General features: G+C 42.9%; 1 protein-coding gene across 3 annotated transcripts in view; it reads left to right on the top strand.

Moving 5' to 3' along the window:
* Fas3 (fasciclin 3) overlaps positions 1–17,707 on the top strand; it is a 478,993-nt gene that overhangs the window by 451,663 nt on the left and 9,623 nt on the right. For 2 of the 3 annotated variants that reach the window (XM_076786622.1, XM_076786621.1), the window contains exon 7: positions 1,998–2,111. In XM_076786622.1, coding sequence (XP_076642737.1) covers positions 1,998–2,111 — 114 coding nt within the window. Of the gene's footprint in view, positions 1–1,997; positions 2,112–9,927; positions 10,227–17,707 lie in introns of those variants that run through there. The other variant, XM_076786623.1, reaches the window with a different exon arrangement.

The following is a 17,707-nucleotide window of genomic DNA, read 5'->3' as shown; positions in this document are numbered from 1 at the left end:
ACGCGTCGGGTGCCCTAATCGGTAGGGTGAGGACGCGGGTAGAATGATAAATTATTTTTCGTGGTAATCACTGGCAATTATTTAATGTCACAAGATGAGAAGGGTTGCAATGAAAAACGTTCGAAAATCACTGGTAGCTGTCGATCATGCTGTTAGCTCACGCACTTCATATTCGTCACTTCTCGTCTCGTCCAGCCGAGCATACTCACTCGCTGTCTATCGATCTACGTCACGTTCGTTGTCACCTTCACGTACTGTCAGCCATCATTACACCTTCCGCTCTCGCCGAAAATATGAATTAGAATATTTCTCTGTGCTCTATTCTCCATTTTCTTCACGCCTAATCTTTCTTTCCTCCTCTCTTCTTCTATGTATACGTACTTTTTTATGTGTGTTCTAACGGTGTCGATCCTTCACCGCATGCACACACACAGGGGCGTTCAGTCACTTCTATGGTAAGCTCTCCGAACACATGCACGCACTAGGTAATGTCATTCTTTCAAATTATTATACGTAAGTAGACGACGCCGATGCTTCGGCGTCGAGTTCCATCCCGAAATAATTCGAAAAATGTTCGGCAATTCATGTTTTTGACTTCAAGCCACTTTATTTATCTCTATGCTTCTTTCGCGAATTAAAAGCTTTCGTTTCGCGTCAAGCAAAACGTATTTTTCGCTGCTCGATCACTGCAAATAGAAGCTTAAAAGAACGCGATATAAAATGAATCAATCATTTATTCTCCCCATTCATGAACTTTATTCGAGTGGCGATACCGATTGGCCGTTCATAACGCGCGAAATTCATCTCGCACGCGATTTCAAAGAATTGGATCGCGAATGTTTCGAACGGGAAAAAATTGTTCGAGTATTTACCACGGGCCGTTTGTTTTCTAGTAAATTTTTCGGCGATCATGGCATTTTCAGCTGGCGGGATGAAGGCCGCTTGCGGTTTTCCCCGAAGCTTTTAGGTCCGCTCGGTCCATAGTGTTATCGGTATCGAGAATTTTCAATGGAACCATGTGAATGGAACTCCGCGCCGCGGCACACGCGTCCCAATGTGTATACACATGTATATGTATGTGTGTGTGTGTGTGTAATGTTACATTTTTATTCATATCACTGGAGCCGCGAATGGTAGATTCATATTTTCGATCAAACGCGAATAGATTTCTGTTCGATTGCTTCTCTATAAATTAACGCTTTCGTCGGTATTCAACGACACACGCATAACCACACGTACACGCTGCTGCAGACACACATGTACACGATCGGCGCCGCTCATTTCTTTGCAGCGTATATATTTTTTGCATAAATATCGGCTCGGCAGCGTTTCAATCGGTCGTCGATCGCAGAGAAAGCTTCTGAATGCCTGTTCGAAGCCGTTTTCCCGAAATGTACGCTCCGGTGCATCCTCAATTTTTAGTAGAATAAATAATTGTCTTTGTTTCTTAATTAATTTAATAAATCGGCGATAAGCATTAACTCCTACGATTTACGCATCATTCGCAGAATTAGAACAAGCCTGAACGTGTACCTGCGAGAACCTAATTGCAACGAGCGTGCATTTCACGTTTGCGCTTGCATCTCTCTGTTCGACGTTTGCGGGACAAGAAAACAAAAAGCCGCAATTATTTTCCGAGCGAGAACTTTCGCCATTAGTCCGCCATTGTCTCTTTGAGCTGTCGACAAAATTTCACTCGTGTCCAGTAACCGGCGCATAACATTCAGGATACATATTTTTCAATTTTCAAATGTGTGTCACCAGCCTATTTGTGTGAGTTTCGTGTACGGGAACACCGATACCCCGATATTCTCGGTGAAACTTGTCGGATATTATGCGGAACGTTTCGAGCGAATTTTTGTCGGGTATAGTAGACCGCGACCGATCTTGAAATCGCGTAGCTGCTGCGATCCATGAGTAATGATTAGCATGGTATGGAACCGACGATCGGGGGAGTCGTTGCGGGACTGATTAAAGATCTTTTTACGGAATTTCAGGCGTTGATTTAGACGCTGGTTCCATCATCGGAATCGTCGTCGGGGTTCTGCTGCTTATTCTGATCGGTTTTCTGTTCATCTTTGCCCGTGCAACCGGACGCTGGTGCTTCCCAGGTGAGTACATCACTCGTTTGAACCATTCGCATAAGTTTACTCTGTCTCAGCCACGTGCTCCTCTTCCCCCGCCCCTTCCACCCTCTGGCGATTTTTCGTGTACTTTTGTTGCTTTCGAGGCATACAACAAACGATGAAAACGATCAACACTAGCGGCGATGAATCGATCCGAAGAATGATCGTGGTTCTCTTTTTCAGCGAGGTTTCACACTCTGTGAGAGGCTGACAAGGAGAATCGGTCTAACGCAAGGTGTATAGCTAGATCTCGCGATGACAACACCCTCTGTCGCGATTGTTCTTGTATGGATCTTGCTGTCGATGCACACAAGAGAGTCCACACTTAATTGTTAGCCGTCGATGTTCGCATCATCGAAGCGTACAGTTTTGTAGCTGATTGTTCTCGCCATTTATTTCTGTCGCTTCGTTTCGTTTGATAGATCGGCTGCCCTACACGCAGGTCAATGTCAAAGTCGGGAATTCTGTAATTGTGTTTAACCGAAGCTACATGCGCCCGAGAACTGTCGCTTTCGGTTGCCCGTAGTCTTCCAATAGCAACGAAACGAGCACACATTTTCTTTTATTTGAATCACAGATCGGAGACAATTTTCTGATTAGCTATGTTCAGTACCGGTGTCGAAGATGTGGTATTTTTCGAATTTCTGCAGAATCAACGGTGATCGATGGAGCTTCGATTAAAAGAGAGACAGTATTCCCTCTCCATAATCACACTTCGATCCCGTCGCAAAAACTTTGATTTAGTACGAAATATAAAAAGTTCGAGGAAATTAGAAAGATTCGAAGCATTTAAAAATGTATTATTTCCATCTTTTTAAAATGATTAGAGAAGGAAACGCGCCAGAGTTGGGCAGTATCTGAATAAAAAATTATTTAAATAGCTTTCAGATGCAGATACTCTGTATCTTTTGTTTTTATTCGTAGTCGGATGAATCGCGAGAAGTTATCTGTATCTTTATTCGTCGAGCCTCTAGTTTGGAGAGTTTTATTCGACCTGCCTCTCGGATGATTTTTTGGTTATCTTCGGGATTCATTCGAGAGTCGGATACAACGCCACCATTTATTCGACGGATTTATTTGTAGATACTCGGTGACGCCGAGTATCCGTCCGATTTTAGTCGACGAATAAATAAAAATTCGGAATTTATTCGAGCCCAGATGTCGCGGCGAGATTTATCCGTAACTTTTATTCGTTATTCGAAGCTCGATTTGCCCAGACGATTTATTTGGCGATTTATTCGTGACGAGTATTTGGCAGAGATGAAAATCACATGTATCTTTTATTCGAAATTTTATTCGAGGCTCGGATAACCGACCTTTTTATCCGACGTTGCCAAGTCGTAATACGTAAATACGTACCACGGTATAGTGACTACCATTAATAATCGAACACTTTTTATCGTTTAAACTTTAAACGATTGTTTACACAAATAAATTTTTATTATTGAAACAAATGTTTACACCAGTACATTTTTATTCCTTATACCATAGTACGTACTTGCATATTACGACGTAAGTATTACGACTTGGCAACGTCGCTCGGTCTTTTATCCGAGCTTCGAATACAATTACGAATAAAAGATACATGTGATTTTCATCTATTCCTCATGCTCGTCACGAATAAAAAATTGAATAAATCATCTTCCCTACATCGAGCTTCGAATAAACCTCAAAGTTATGCGGAAAATCTGCGTCGAAAATCAAAGATACATTTGAGTTGCGAGTATCTGTCGAAATTCACCGTCGAATAAATGGTGGCGCTGCCGCGAACTCTCGAATAAAAGTCAAAGATACTTTGAAACTCATCAGCTGTATCTTCGAATAAATTCTCACCGCTAGTGTCAAAAGTACCTGATGGATAAACTGTGGTGAATACGTATCCGAGAAAAATGAGTTCGAATAAAAGATAACTTTCGGTTATTTGTATTCGAAATTTTTAAATAATTTTTTGCCCAACTCTGAAACGCGCACTTTTAACTGGCACCTGTCTCTTGCAATTTTATTTTGAAGCTTCACACTCTAATAACTAGTCAAGTACAAGTCCTGTTTTAATCCAAAGACGTCCGAGTAAGGGAGACAATAAGGATTAATAAATTGAAACAATTATATTCTCTATACTATAGGGTGACTGTAGGGAGAGAATACTGCGAAATTCTCATTGTTACTTGAGAAACGAAGTAAAGATGTTAGAATTATCGAAGATTATACACGTGAAAGTATTTGTTTACAAAAAGTGCAACGAGTGGAATAGCGAGAAAAGTGCACCAGGAGAGAGGAACTATAATAAATGAAATGTGTGCGTGTGCCGATGAGTATTGTTCTAGAGGTCCACACGATCCCCGCAGCTGTAACACTACCTTAACATTTAAAATGCCTATTCATTTGATATTTATATATCTATATTTGTATGTATACAAATGTCTTGTGTGTTGTGCCGCTACCGATAGGACAGCATGCAAGTCGGGCCAAGTAAAGAGTAAGGAGAAACATCAACAATTACCTTGCGATTCCGTACTCTAGGCATGACACTGTCCAGGGGTAAGTCACCTCAGGCAGCAAAACAACCACCAGCAACCAAACCCCTCCCCCCTTATCTACAAAGTACTGCTCGTTCCTCCTCGTTCATCATCAGCTCGTCTCTCTGCTCGCCACAATTTTTTGCCCACCGACCATTTTTATCAGACTCCTCGAGCATATCGCGCCTGTCGTCCCAGTTCATCGACGGGAAACCACTTAATCACTGCACCGAACCCCGTCTCTGTGCACTTTGACCCTCGGAAGGCGTTTTCGACCACTTCCTGAACGGCGATGCAACGTCTAGATCCGATCAAACACGCTTATCGATTCCTCCATTTTTTCGAAACGCTGTTCCGACTTTCCGAAACATTCCAAGTGTCTCGGTGTTTCCGAGATCACAGAACAATTAATTCTATATTGAGAAACGAGTCGAAAATTAACATCTGTTTGTTCGACGTCTAGTTTTCGAAAAAAATGAGTGTGAAAATCGAGCTAGCCGGCCCCAGTATTAGGAGCAAGTGGAATTGGTCGATCATGATCAGACGCGTCGGTCGATTACTATTTAATGGCTTCCGATTTTCTCGAGAAGGGGCAATCAATATAAAAACGTTCCCCCTTTTTCGATTTATATCCGCATGTAGATGTTTCATGTCTTTTCTATGTAATTGTCTAATGTATTTTCATTTAGGCGTGCTTTCGATTATGACTTTTCAATTCTTTGTAATTCACTCCGATCCTGACAGTTCGATTCTTTCAGTTTTTAATTTTATCCTACGAATTCTTTATATATATTTTTTTTTAATTTCTTTTTTATGGTAATTCCTGATTTTCTTTACGTACACTTTTAACTCTTACCTGTCAATGTTTTTTAAACACATTTCGTAGATATATTTTCTTGATTTATTCCAAAACATACTTCGACTCGGTCAACTGTTTAAAAATTTAATATCGTGACATTAGAAAAAAGGGGTCAGAAAGAACCCATACACCGCCATCCAAGGGTCAAGCACCAGACTGCCGGACAAGCATCCACGACTACCTGCAAAGCAACCGAAATTTTTCTGCATCCCCATATCTAAAATTAGCAGACCACCAAACTTACGTAATCGTTCTCTGAAATATTCGAAACGCGTTCAGCTCCAGTGACAAGCACGTACAAGGGGAGAATAAAAATTGTTAAATACAAACGGGTCGTTTCGCTTGTCTGGGCAAACAGATCCATTGAACGGAAAATGTTTGCTTTGCATTTAAAAACGAACGACGACACCCCATCCCCGGTGTTTAAAGTTACCCCGCACAAAGCCGCCGGGAAATAAAATCGCGGTGAATATAATGTTAACGTCGACCCTCGCGCGTTCGGATCGCGGATAAATTCCGGTTGGCGATCGATCTCTATGGCTCCGATGTTTTCCGTTCCTTTTTTTTTTTTCGTTTTTTTTTTTTTAATTTCATTCGATTCGGCCTGGACGCGAATGGGAACTGGGGGAAAAGGAGAGAAAAAAGCCGCGCTCGGATTCGCGGATAATACGCGCGAGGAGGGAGGAAAAGCTCGGAACGCGAGTTCGATTATTCGCCGCAGAAGCCTGCGCGACGAATGAACAAATCAAAATTTCATTGTTCGGAATGATCCGTTTATCGGTTAACGATTGACGTATTTCGATCTTCTGCTAACGATCTCTATCCCCTCGAAAACATCGGCGCGCACGTTCCGGACAACGCCGCGAAACGCAAATAAAAATTCTTTATTCATCGCCGGTGTCCGTTACTTGTTTATTTGATTTATTATTTATGCCCGAGAGACACGCGTTCGATGAACGATAAAAAGCGTTGTGGAGAGTCAAAGAAAACTACAAAGAGAACCGCTCCGGGGCCAAAATCAATTTTCAAAACGTGGTAAAAGTGGACTGCGGATTTGATGCGGTTCGTGACAGGAATGTGTCGATCAACTGCGGAACAGGAGAAACATTTAACGAATTTTAAATAAAAATGCTAGATGCACCTCCTGTACCTTGAAATTAGCCAAGATAATTTTTCTAGTGCCTATAAATCAGGAAGTTAAAAGACAAAATACAAAACTGTGAACAAATAACAGAATTTTAAGAAGGAACAAACAAATATTTATTTCGCAGCATTATCATGAGCAAACTGTGGAATTGCACGCAATCTTTCATACAGAAATGTCCGAAAGTTCAATTTAAACAAATATCGAACGATCGTGACAAAAATTTAACCAAAGAGTATACCAGTATCGACAGTTTGTGCTTAAATGTTCTACGAACGCATCGAATCCGCATTTCATTTGTTATTGGTCAACAATTCGCGTGCAATTCGCAACGACAGGCGCACGAAGCGGTTCTCGCGTCAAACGCAAAGTTCGATGATTAATTTGCCGAGCCGTTGCGTCGACGTAAATCATTCGGAAGAACGAGAGACGACGGTTCTTTTAAAAATCGACTTTAATCCACAGCCCCCGATCGTTCGAGCGTGCACGTTGTGCTTCCGAGTTCCACTGCATGCACTAATATAGTACTTAATTTATATCGCATTCGCCGTTACCCCGTGCAATGTTTTTCAAAGTTTGTTCCTTACGGCCTACTAAGCGCGAAAACTAATTTCCCGGCGAAGAGGAAAGTTCGTGGACGGCGAGATGGCTCGTGGAAAGTCGGTGGAAAATCGCCGAACGGAATATCGGTGTCGTTGTCCGTAAATAAGGGTCGAAGGAGCATAAACTTCCGTTAAAAAAGGGACTTCCGATGTATCGGTGAAAAATAAATGGCCCCTTGGAAAATGCCGAAAGAATTTCGAACAAGTATCCGAGTAAAAACTGTCATCGAATTTCTCGCTGATTTCCTTCAAACAAAAACAACTGATGCATTCGATTGTGACAAAAACAATTGGCCATTCATTTCTCGCCTGTCATATTACGTCTTAACACGTTCGCTGTCACTCGTGTCACTGATTCGTCGTCATCGGAAGTCCTCCACGTGGCGAGCGGAAAAAATCAATAGAATTTTACGAGCGCTGTCATTTAAAATTCTAATCGCGTTGACGTGCTCTATGCATTTGCTTTACATTCGTACGTGCAAAACGGAATGGAACGTGGTCATACTTACCTTCGCAAGTTCGATCCAGTTGTTCTCGGGGAAGATGCAAATAATAAAAGCGTAGCCAGGTCTGTGAAAACGTTTTGCAAAGAGGATTTAGCGAACGTGTTAAGAGAAAACTAATCATTCGAACAGACAGTCGTGAGAAAGTCCAAGAGAAAATTTCGATTCACGAACGCACCTGGTTCGAAGGCCCCTTGCTCTTAATTGAAGGATCACGAGATGGCAAGTATTCGAAAGACTCGGGACGTCGACGTTCTAGAGTCCAAACAGACCGAGTTGGGCAAAAATTCCTAGTCTAAGCCGAGCCCAATATTATCACGACGTTTTGTAAAATATTTCGAGCCCTTACTATTTCCTCAAAACACGGACTAAACTCGTGCATGAAACGACAACGAGAGATCGCAGCTTGTGAATATCTTTTAATACGAAGATTTGAATTATAAAGCGGAAGCGAAGCAGCGAGCGCGGACAAAACCGAAAGCTTCGCGCGCTGTTTCTGCTCGTTGAGTTTTTCGAACGACACTCTGCCCGCCTCTGCGAGCACAAAACGTCTCCATTAGCAACAAGCAACGACAAACAATCGGCGAAGGCAAGTGTGGTGACATTTGTTCGAATCGAGTCGATCGGCCCGCCTCTCGGGCCATTTCTCGATCTCAGGTGAAAAAAAATGAACAGCTCTATGTATCTCCCATGAATATGTTAGACCGTTCAAGCATGCTTGTATCGTCCCTCTAGCGACCCTGAACTCACCCAAACACCCCATCGATCCCTGATCCCCGTTATTTTTTTTTTTTTCTGTCTCCCGAGAACACACGATGTATTAGACGACAATTAGCTGATATTACGTGTTTAAAGTTCTGCTCCACGTTCACGTTCACTCTCACGTCTACCTCTGCTTGGATTATGAACTCTATACATTTAGTGTGATGAATTGCCTGTGAATGTTATGATTATGAACCGCTCCCGTGATCGATTAATCCGCGGTGGTACGCAAACGCCCGAGTCGAACTACCGAAAAAACGGATTTCGCCTGATCGCTCGCTCTCGCTCTCACACACTCTCTCTCTCTCTCTCTCTCTCTCTCTCTCTCTCTCTGTCTCTTTCTCTTTCTCTTTCTCCCCCTCGCCGACATTGACGCGTTGGACTGTCCCAACGTCAATGATTTCGTTATAGTTTTTTGCCAGTGTGTACAAAATCGAGTCCAGCCAGACCGTTTTTAATGAGCCGCCTCCGTTAAAAACTGGCCATAATACATTTATAATTAATTGGATTTCTCGGAATCTGTTTCTCATGCCCGCGGTTTAATGAGATTATGCAAAATCTGTCGGCGTACTGTTAGAAAGATCTAGTACAATACGTTTCTATAAAATGGCGGCTGTGAAAACGAACCGGGGATATAATTAGCGGAGCAAAAATCGCGGCAAGAAACGATAGAACTTTCCGGAAAATATGACAGCGCGGCCGCGTTCTTGCTCCTTGATCCTTGACGCTGGGAATCGTATGTAATTTCTATGGAATTTGCACAATCATGCTAGTTACTTCACTCATCGATGGCGTGAGTAATGGTCTCGAACTCAAATTACTATGATAGGATTTTCGCTTAAAAATCGTAACATTGCCGCTGTTCTTGTCCGGAGAGGATTTCTAAAATTAAGCCTGAGCACTCGAGAGGCGCCACTAAAACTTGCTATGCTATTATTGAAAATATCGTTTAAGTTATTAAATTTGTTTGAAATTAATGTCCACTTGAGAAACAGATAACCTACAATATTCCGACCCGGAAAATATAAAAATACAAATATTCGAGCGACCGCAAAAATTCACCGCGGGCACCGTGAAACTCCAAAAATGGAAAGAGAAATCATTGTACTTGGCACCGTTCGACTCGCGCGTTTGCCGGCCACCGAAACCGTTCGTATGCAACGGCCCCTTGCATCACACGTCCCAGACCGAACGAATCCGGGGAAGTTCAGCTTGGAAAGATAAACCGACCCTGCCACGACAGACACTAATCTAGAGCCGCTTTGCAAGCATCGTGCAATTTGTTTTTCTAACGAATAAAGCCAAAAAATAAATAAATAAATAAAAAGACGAAAAATCGAAAACGTTGAAAAGCAAGAAATCCACACACCCACACACACTTTTGCCTTGACCGATCGTGGCGTTGCTTGTTGCAGCGAGGCGTCGGGGCGACGAGGAAGCTGCGAGCGGTGTCGGCGCCGGAAGCGAGGTGCACATCACCCCCGGGGACGAGGACGAAGAGGATCACGAGGACCCGCGCATCATCGACGAGAAGATACCGCAAGGCGGCCAGGAGAATCCGATACACGCGAGCAACGAATACGTGAACGGCCGTACGGACCTCAAAGAGCAGAAGAAGGACGAGAAAACGGACACGCCCGTTTAAACGGTGGTCACCCGTGACACCGGTCGTCCCCCTTTTCAGCCGCGGAAATAAGCTGTCACCACACCCCCACACCCCCCGGTACACTCGGTTCGACGACCCTTTGCGCCCTTCTCCCACCTTCGGACATTTTACTCGAGCTCGATGCGTTTCTTCGAGGTACCTGGATGATCGATGAACTGCCGCTGTTTATGCGCCCCCCTCAATCCGAGAACCACAGTAGCGCACACTTCAACGTCCACCGCTATCCTCCCCTCCCCTCCGAATTCCAAAACAAAATGGGACCTCAGATCGGTATTTCTCCCACAGACATCCCCTCCCCTTCTTTCAGTCGAAGCCGCGGAGTACACCCCGTGAGGGGCCTCGGACGTCGAGGAGTGTAAACATGATTCGGGTATGTCTCCTGGACGATACACGACGCTGGCAAGACCCGTGTCGTTGACATATATCGAGAATTCACTGTATACTCTGAAAAACTCGATTGTCGAATTGAATTTTGGACCTTTTACCTCGCAATCCGGATGCTTTTGACAACTTCATTCAAATCCTTACGCGTTAATTCTTTTTACGTCGAGTATGTTTAATAATTATCGTAAACTGGTTTGACAGTTAATTACGAAGGGCGAGGGACGGTAGAGTCTTACTAACTTTATCAATTTTATTAGTGACAAATTAACGGTAGATTGCATAAAATACAGATTTAATTATACTGCCAAGAAACATTTAAGTTAAGCATTTGTAACAATGACTGACAGTGAGAACGACGAGTCACGTTTCCTCGAGAAAGTATCATCAGCAAACGGTCAAACATGTTTACAAACACTGCGGCATCCAGACTGCGGATATTTATGTAATCTTACATTTTCCATACTTCACCAACAGAAATTTTACTTTCCTTATTTACTTTCCTAGATTACAAGTAAACCAAGAACTATTATTTTCTTTTCAAGATTATTGTAACGCATAAGAATCCACAGTCTGACCATCGAGATTCCGTTCACCACAAATTAGCACCTTCGTCCCAGCGCCGAATTAATTTCCGCCGACCTTGCGGTCACTTTCCATCGAACCCAGACCTTCGAAAGAAACACGAGCATCGAGACATATCAATCACCGCAGTCGCTTTCGAGCCGTATAATCATTCGAAGGGTGGACAGTTAAAAAAAAAAAAGAAAAACCGAAAACAGCCGTACTTGCGACAATTTACGACGGGAGAAGCGCAAAGGGGTTCCGGGACCGATCACCATCAAGGATCACGAGTCCTCGTTTGCTCACGTGATCCTCCCCCGCCTCGAATCTCAGATAGTTTAAGGCAGACGAATCCCGGCGATGATCTTATTAATTTATTCGAAACTCGAGTCGAGCGTCCAGGCATTCTCGATCGATCGCGGATATATTCGCGTAGCAAAGGGAAACGATATATTACGTACGTACGATATATTCGACAAAAAAAAATCGAGGACAGCAAAACGAAACGAGAAAGTGATTTCGTTCGATCTGATTCCCCCTCGTTCGCGAGCCCTTATTTTTCTACGATTTTTCGTCTCTTCGATGGCAGCTGTTCGTAGCCCGGGATAACACGACCGTATTCGCCCGAGGTGGTCGCGATCATTCTCCGGCGATCGAGACCGATCGAGAACGATCGACAGACTCACACACAGAGAGAAAGACGCGCATCCCGACGCCCCTCGATGCCGCGCCATTTCGCGTTCACCAAGTTCGTCACGGTGTAAGTTTTGTAAATAGAAAACATTTCGAGAGCGACGCCAAACGCCGTCGCCCTCGACCCATTTTCTTCTTCTCACGCGAAGATCACTTCGGGGAAATTCGCTTGGATCAAGATATTATACCACACATTACACACACACACACACACACACACACATAACTGTACAAGGACCTTCCCGCCTCTTCGAGGACCCGCGGCGATCATTTTTTCCAAGATCGATTCCGCGAGAGGATCCTCTCGCGTAACGGAGACTATTAGCGGAGATCCCGCGGACCTCGAAGAGCCAGATGATCCAGAGACCGCTAAGGTATATCGTTTAAGTAACAAATGTTTACGAGCTGTCCTTAAAATGTACCGTTCTACGCTAGGAGAGAAGGAGCAGCCGATTCTTAAGCTACACTTTCGCACGAGCTCCGCGACTTTCTCCGAGAGATCGGTCCACGCGATGCAATTCGTCATTCTCCGAATCGGTAAACTGCGGATATCGTGCATTCGTATACGATTTTCTGAAATTCGATGTAGCTAGAAATTCGAAAGAAACAACTTTTTCTCTTGTTTGACGCCCGTCCCGAGACGAAGCATTCGCGGTTCTAGTTTTTCGAAATTACTTTACGATCATTTTCACTCGCACGAATACTTGCAGTTTGCTTGTGAGTTTGCGTTGGGATTCGCACCGAAACAGGACCCGTCGATCTTGGACGCGGGGCTCATAGTGATTATTAATGAGATTTAATGAAATGAACGCAGACGGGAGGACGAGCCGGTTCTCGCCGTAAAAGGGGAAAAACTCACGTTAGCGCGAACAAATCAAATTTTGTAGTCGAGGTTTTTTCTAAAACAAAATGCAGGACACGTCGTAGTCTTGGGGAGGGGTGGGGAGATGAAAAGAAAATATTGTAGATCGCGGTTGCACGTTCAGCTGGGTTCATTTTTCTTCTTTCAAGAATCTCACGGTGAACAATGAAAGTTTAATTCGCCCCTTTGCGATTGGAATTATAAGTGACATAAATTCGCAAGAAACTAATGGAGCACGTAACAGAAAATTTCACGAAACTATTTTATTCGCGGCGTACTCTTTTCTAGTATGCAATTTGTCAGCGTTTTAAATTAAAGGAAATTAGAGGAAATTAGAGGTTCGGTCGCAAACGGATGAATCAGGATGCAGTTGTCTGCCAGAGACAGCGTTTCACGCCTCGAAAAAAGCTCTACGTGCAGCCGCAAGGAAAACACTATTAATATCGCGCCGTCACCACGTTCGAAGACAAACGAACACATTCCACGATGTAGCTTTTCGTTCGTAGCCGGGTCTATTTTGTTTTTTCATCGGAGCACACGTGCTGACTGACGCGTGATGGTATCGCCTTTTGTAATTTAGAACGTTTCTCGGACAGTATTATTTAGAGAGCAGCGTCTCTCTTTCTATTCCCGATTTTGAGGTTGCTGGTACCGCGACCACCATGACAGATTCGCCCAGCAGCCGCCCACGGTGTTGTCGATATCTAACGAAAGCATTCAACGATTCAGCGAACCGATTCTTCTTTGTCGCGATTCGTCACGGTCGGACGATCCGCGAGCATTTTTACGAAGACATTTCCGGGACCTCGTTAGCCCTTCGTGTCAGTTTAGGATCACTCCGCGTTTTTAACAAAGTTTTTAAATGGACGGACGACTTTTAAACATTTTATTGAGAATCGTCAAGCTGTTCGATTTTAAACGAGTTTCCAAAAGCTCGTCGCTGCACGCGGACAGGGCAAGATGATCTCGAGTATATCGCATAATCTATAACGCAGTCATTTTACACGAGACCATAAAGTATTATAGACCGTTCACGGTACAGGCCATTCAGTCGAGGCGCTTCTTTCTCGTGGAAGTATGAACTGGAAAATTGAGCGTTCATTGCATTCATAATAGGGAGACGTTCTTTTTGATGCCTCGTACTTTGTAACTCGATTTTTCCAAAAATATCACGCAAAGACTGCAGACTCGTTTCTTGCACCATTTATTACAAAACATTTCGTAGGTCTGGAAGAAGCGAAGGGTTAACGTAAGGGTTAGAGCGACATTTTCAAAACCGCGACCCACCTAACGAACACAGACTCTCCGTTCAGGCATTTAATTGTAAGCCACGATTGCAATGATTCACTTTTAGTCACAGTTGCATCCATCCGCCGCGCACCGTTTTTTATATCTTCAAAACAAGTCGAAGACTGTGAACATTCCACGAATTCCAAGACATTTTATCGAAGAACAGTTTTATAGATCGAATTTTACAAATCTGTCGAGTATCACGACCAATACCATCCTCACGTTTTATATACAGTGCCAGTTTGTTCGGCAGTCGACGTGTTAACATTTTGCTCACCGGCGACCATTTACGAGTTAACTCTCTTCTAACAATTACTTCTATCCAACTATTTCTCGAATTTATTATTTAACCTAACATTTGTACACTTCTATTCGATGTATCGTAACTCTAAAAATATTAAACAGTCTCGCACTGTCTCGTGCAAGTTGCATATTTATTAAAACTTCAATTTTTTATTGCAGTCTATTCACGAATAAATAAACGTATTTGATAATTTCGTACGAAAACATCTCCGTTTCTCAGGTTGATTGTGAAATCCAAGATTTTTATACTTCTACTCAAAGTACCCTAATAAACTACGAGCAGTCTTGCATTTTCTCGCGGAGACTGCGCCTTGATTAAAATTTAGTTCGCTCATGAATAAATAAATGCGTTTCGCACTTTCATACGGAAGCGTCTCCGTCTCTTGGGTTTATCGTTCAATCTAAAATTTTTCATACGAAAGCATCTCTATACTTTTTAACAACTCTGAAATAAAAAATCCAGGGGGATTCGAGATTGTTGAGGCACCGGATGGCTGTTGTTCCTCGTGGTTTCCGGCGGGTAAAATGTTAACGTCGACAGGTTCGTCGCCTCGAGGCCAAGTCTGACATTCTCCCTTTCGTTCGCGACGGAAAAAATAAACAGTATTCGCGAGTATTCATTGGCCCTTTCGAAGTGATTACCAAGGGACGCGTTGCGTTTTCAGAATGGCCGTCCTTCGTCCCGAAAGCCTGTTCTCGAACGCGTCGCCGTTTTACCGATCGATGTTTCTTTCTCCTTCGTTCGACCCGCGAGAGACAGGATCAACGGGCCGGATAATTTTATCGTTCTTCGTACTCGTAGGTCCGTAGGAACAATGAATATTCATTCGCCGATCGCGCGAGAACAACCGAGAGTGGAATTCGAACGGTTAAACGGACGATAAGGATCTTTCGTAATTTGTTTCCGATGCAAAGGATACTGTCGAACGCTTTTTTATACAAAACGAAATTCAGGTGGGAGTGTCTTTTTGCGCGAGAACCGTGAGATTCAACAATCTTTTCCGTTCTATTCTCCAATTGAAAATCTCTTTGACGATTTAATGCTAGGGCTAATCTATTTCTTTATCAACTACGAACTTCACCTCTGCTTTTATCGAGGTTTGCAATTTAACTTAACTGGTCTACTGGGGTCTCTCATGACCCCAACAAAATTTCTGTACACCAACTTTCGCTACTCTTCATTGCAAATCTCAAGTTTCTTTTTCTTTAGAGCATTTTGGAGTGTTTAGTCTTAAATTATGTGCTTAGAGGTATTTGAGAAATTTTATACAGAATTTCAGAGAGACCCTAGCATGATACTTCGTAATCTGATTAACACTAGGTTTACGTTTAGGTTACCCGTCCAAATGACGAGTTCTAGTATTTTTTATTTACGATTATCGAGATTATGAAGATCCATGTACGTGGAATCACTCAAATTACTCATTATTTCTTTAGGTACATACTATTTAAAAAACGGCTAAAAACTTGGATGGTAATGTAAAATACTTAATTTTAGTTCAGTTTTGTTTGCTCCGTAAACCTACTGTTAAACGCTGCACCACGGTTCTTCCGCAAAAAGATCACTTTGCTCGCACCGTGGATCAACGTTTTCTAGAGCCGATCGATAACGAATCTCGCAATCAACAAAACCAGACGCTTGGTTTCCGAAACGAGGGAATAAACGAAGAAGAAAAAGGTGAAAAATAAACGAGTAGGTGTAGCGCCGCGACCGGAATACTTTCGAGAAGTGACTTTCGTAATTTCATTATCATTCCCGTCGACAATAAGTGTTGTTTGTACTTTTGTACCGGTGATCTTTGCTTAGAGCTCAGTCCTCGCGAAACGAAACTAAACAGAAGGAAACTCGTGAGAAATGAGCGAAATTCGCGTGTACACCGAGCCACACACACACACTCATATACACGCTGCACACGAACACAGTCACATACACGGTTGAAACCGAAAGAAAAAAAAGTTCACGAACGTAGGTCTCCACGGCGTCGTGCGGAAGAATAATTGAATCTTGTGAGAATTGTTTGTTCGGGGGATAAGAGAAACGAAACAGGACGACGAGAGACGGGAGAAAGTGATCTAGAGAATCGATCCCTGCATCCGTCATTCGTTGACGAAACATTTCCGAATTCTGCACATACACTCCTTCACTTTTTCCATATGCGATCGTGTTTTCACTTACAAAGAGGGATCATCCCATCCGACGAGTTCTAACGACATCGAAATTCGTTTCTGTCGGTCCAACTGTGGATCATTAGGTCAAGATCGTCAGGAATCATTTGGTGAACGGCCACCCGTATTTGTATTAGAGGAACGAAGAGAAAGTATCGAGCGAGAAATAAAGTTCAACGAGATTCCTCGAAGAGAGCTCGTCGGGTGAAGACGATCGGAATTACTGCGTGTTGTATATATTAAATATATATATAAAAATAAATATATATATATAAATATATTATAAATATAGTATGAGATTGAATAATAGTAATGGATATAAATATATATAAATATAAATATATATTATATTCTGTGTCGGGGGGCACTTGGCTTGCAACTCGTAAATATTAAACTGAATACTTATTTATCCATTTGCACTCCAATTGCCGTGCGACCTGTCGTTATCCGTGAAATTTTTTGAGAGGAAGACTAATTATTGGGCAGAGTAATAGGGGTTACACTTAAGTGTGATTTAAGGTGTTCTGCGTGGAGGGGTAGGTAAACGCGAACCGTGATTTCGCGACACGGTAGAGAGACGAAAGAAGAAGAAGAAGAAAAAAAAATACAGAACTAACTATAGATGGATATTAAGGAGATATTAAGGATCGATTACGTGGATGTATGTTGCCAATTAAGTACTTTGTATCGTGTTCGCGGTGCCGGGACGTTGTACGCGCCGGTTGAACAGGTTGCATCGAGTCCGAATCACTATTGCCAGCGACCTAATGCTCTCATGCGACGCCGGAGATCGAGGGAAAGCGCCGCGACTTTACTGCCTCGTATGGTCTCGCATTTTTATCGGGTCTGGTGACGTACAGGCCGGCCATTTCGATCAGTATCGTAAGACCATTCGCGTTTCTCGAACGAAAACTGTCCTCGTCTTTGGACGTTCGGAAACGGAAGTGGCAACATTGCGATCAGGATCTATGAAACTATTAACTTGTTTAAGCTCGATGTGGTTTTTTTTTTAAGTTTCTCAGAACCTGTTTTATGTGATAGAGACGTAGTATCTTGAATTAATGTTTTAGTGTTAGTGGCAATGGTTTCAGAACCGTCTTGTAAGCAGAACAATTTGTAAGTCGAAAGATTTAATTAGATCTGCGCACAATTCCGTTTTAACTTTAATTTGCGGGAACTAGTAATACGAAAGATAAGTTGACTTGATTTTTTGAAAGAAATTTTTGGAGGACCCACGAATAAAATTGCTGTTCCTGTTGAAAAAACTTTA

Source organism: Halictus rubicundus, chromosome 4, assembly GCF_050948215.1.
Source record: "Halictus rubicundus isolate RS-2024b chromosome 4, iyHalRubi1_principal, whole genome shotgun sequence".
NCBI classification, from domain to species: Eukaryota; Metazoa; Arthropoda; class Insecta; order Hymenoptera; family Halictidae; genus Halictus; species Halictus rubicundus.
Note: the sequence above shows the minus strand (reverse complement) of the source record. Positions and strands in the feature narration are given on the sequence as shown.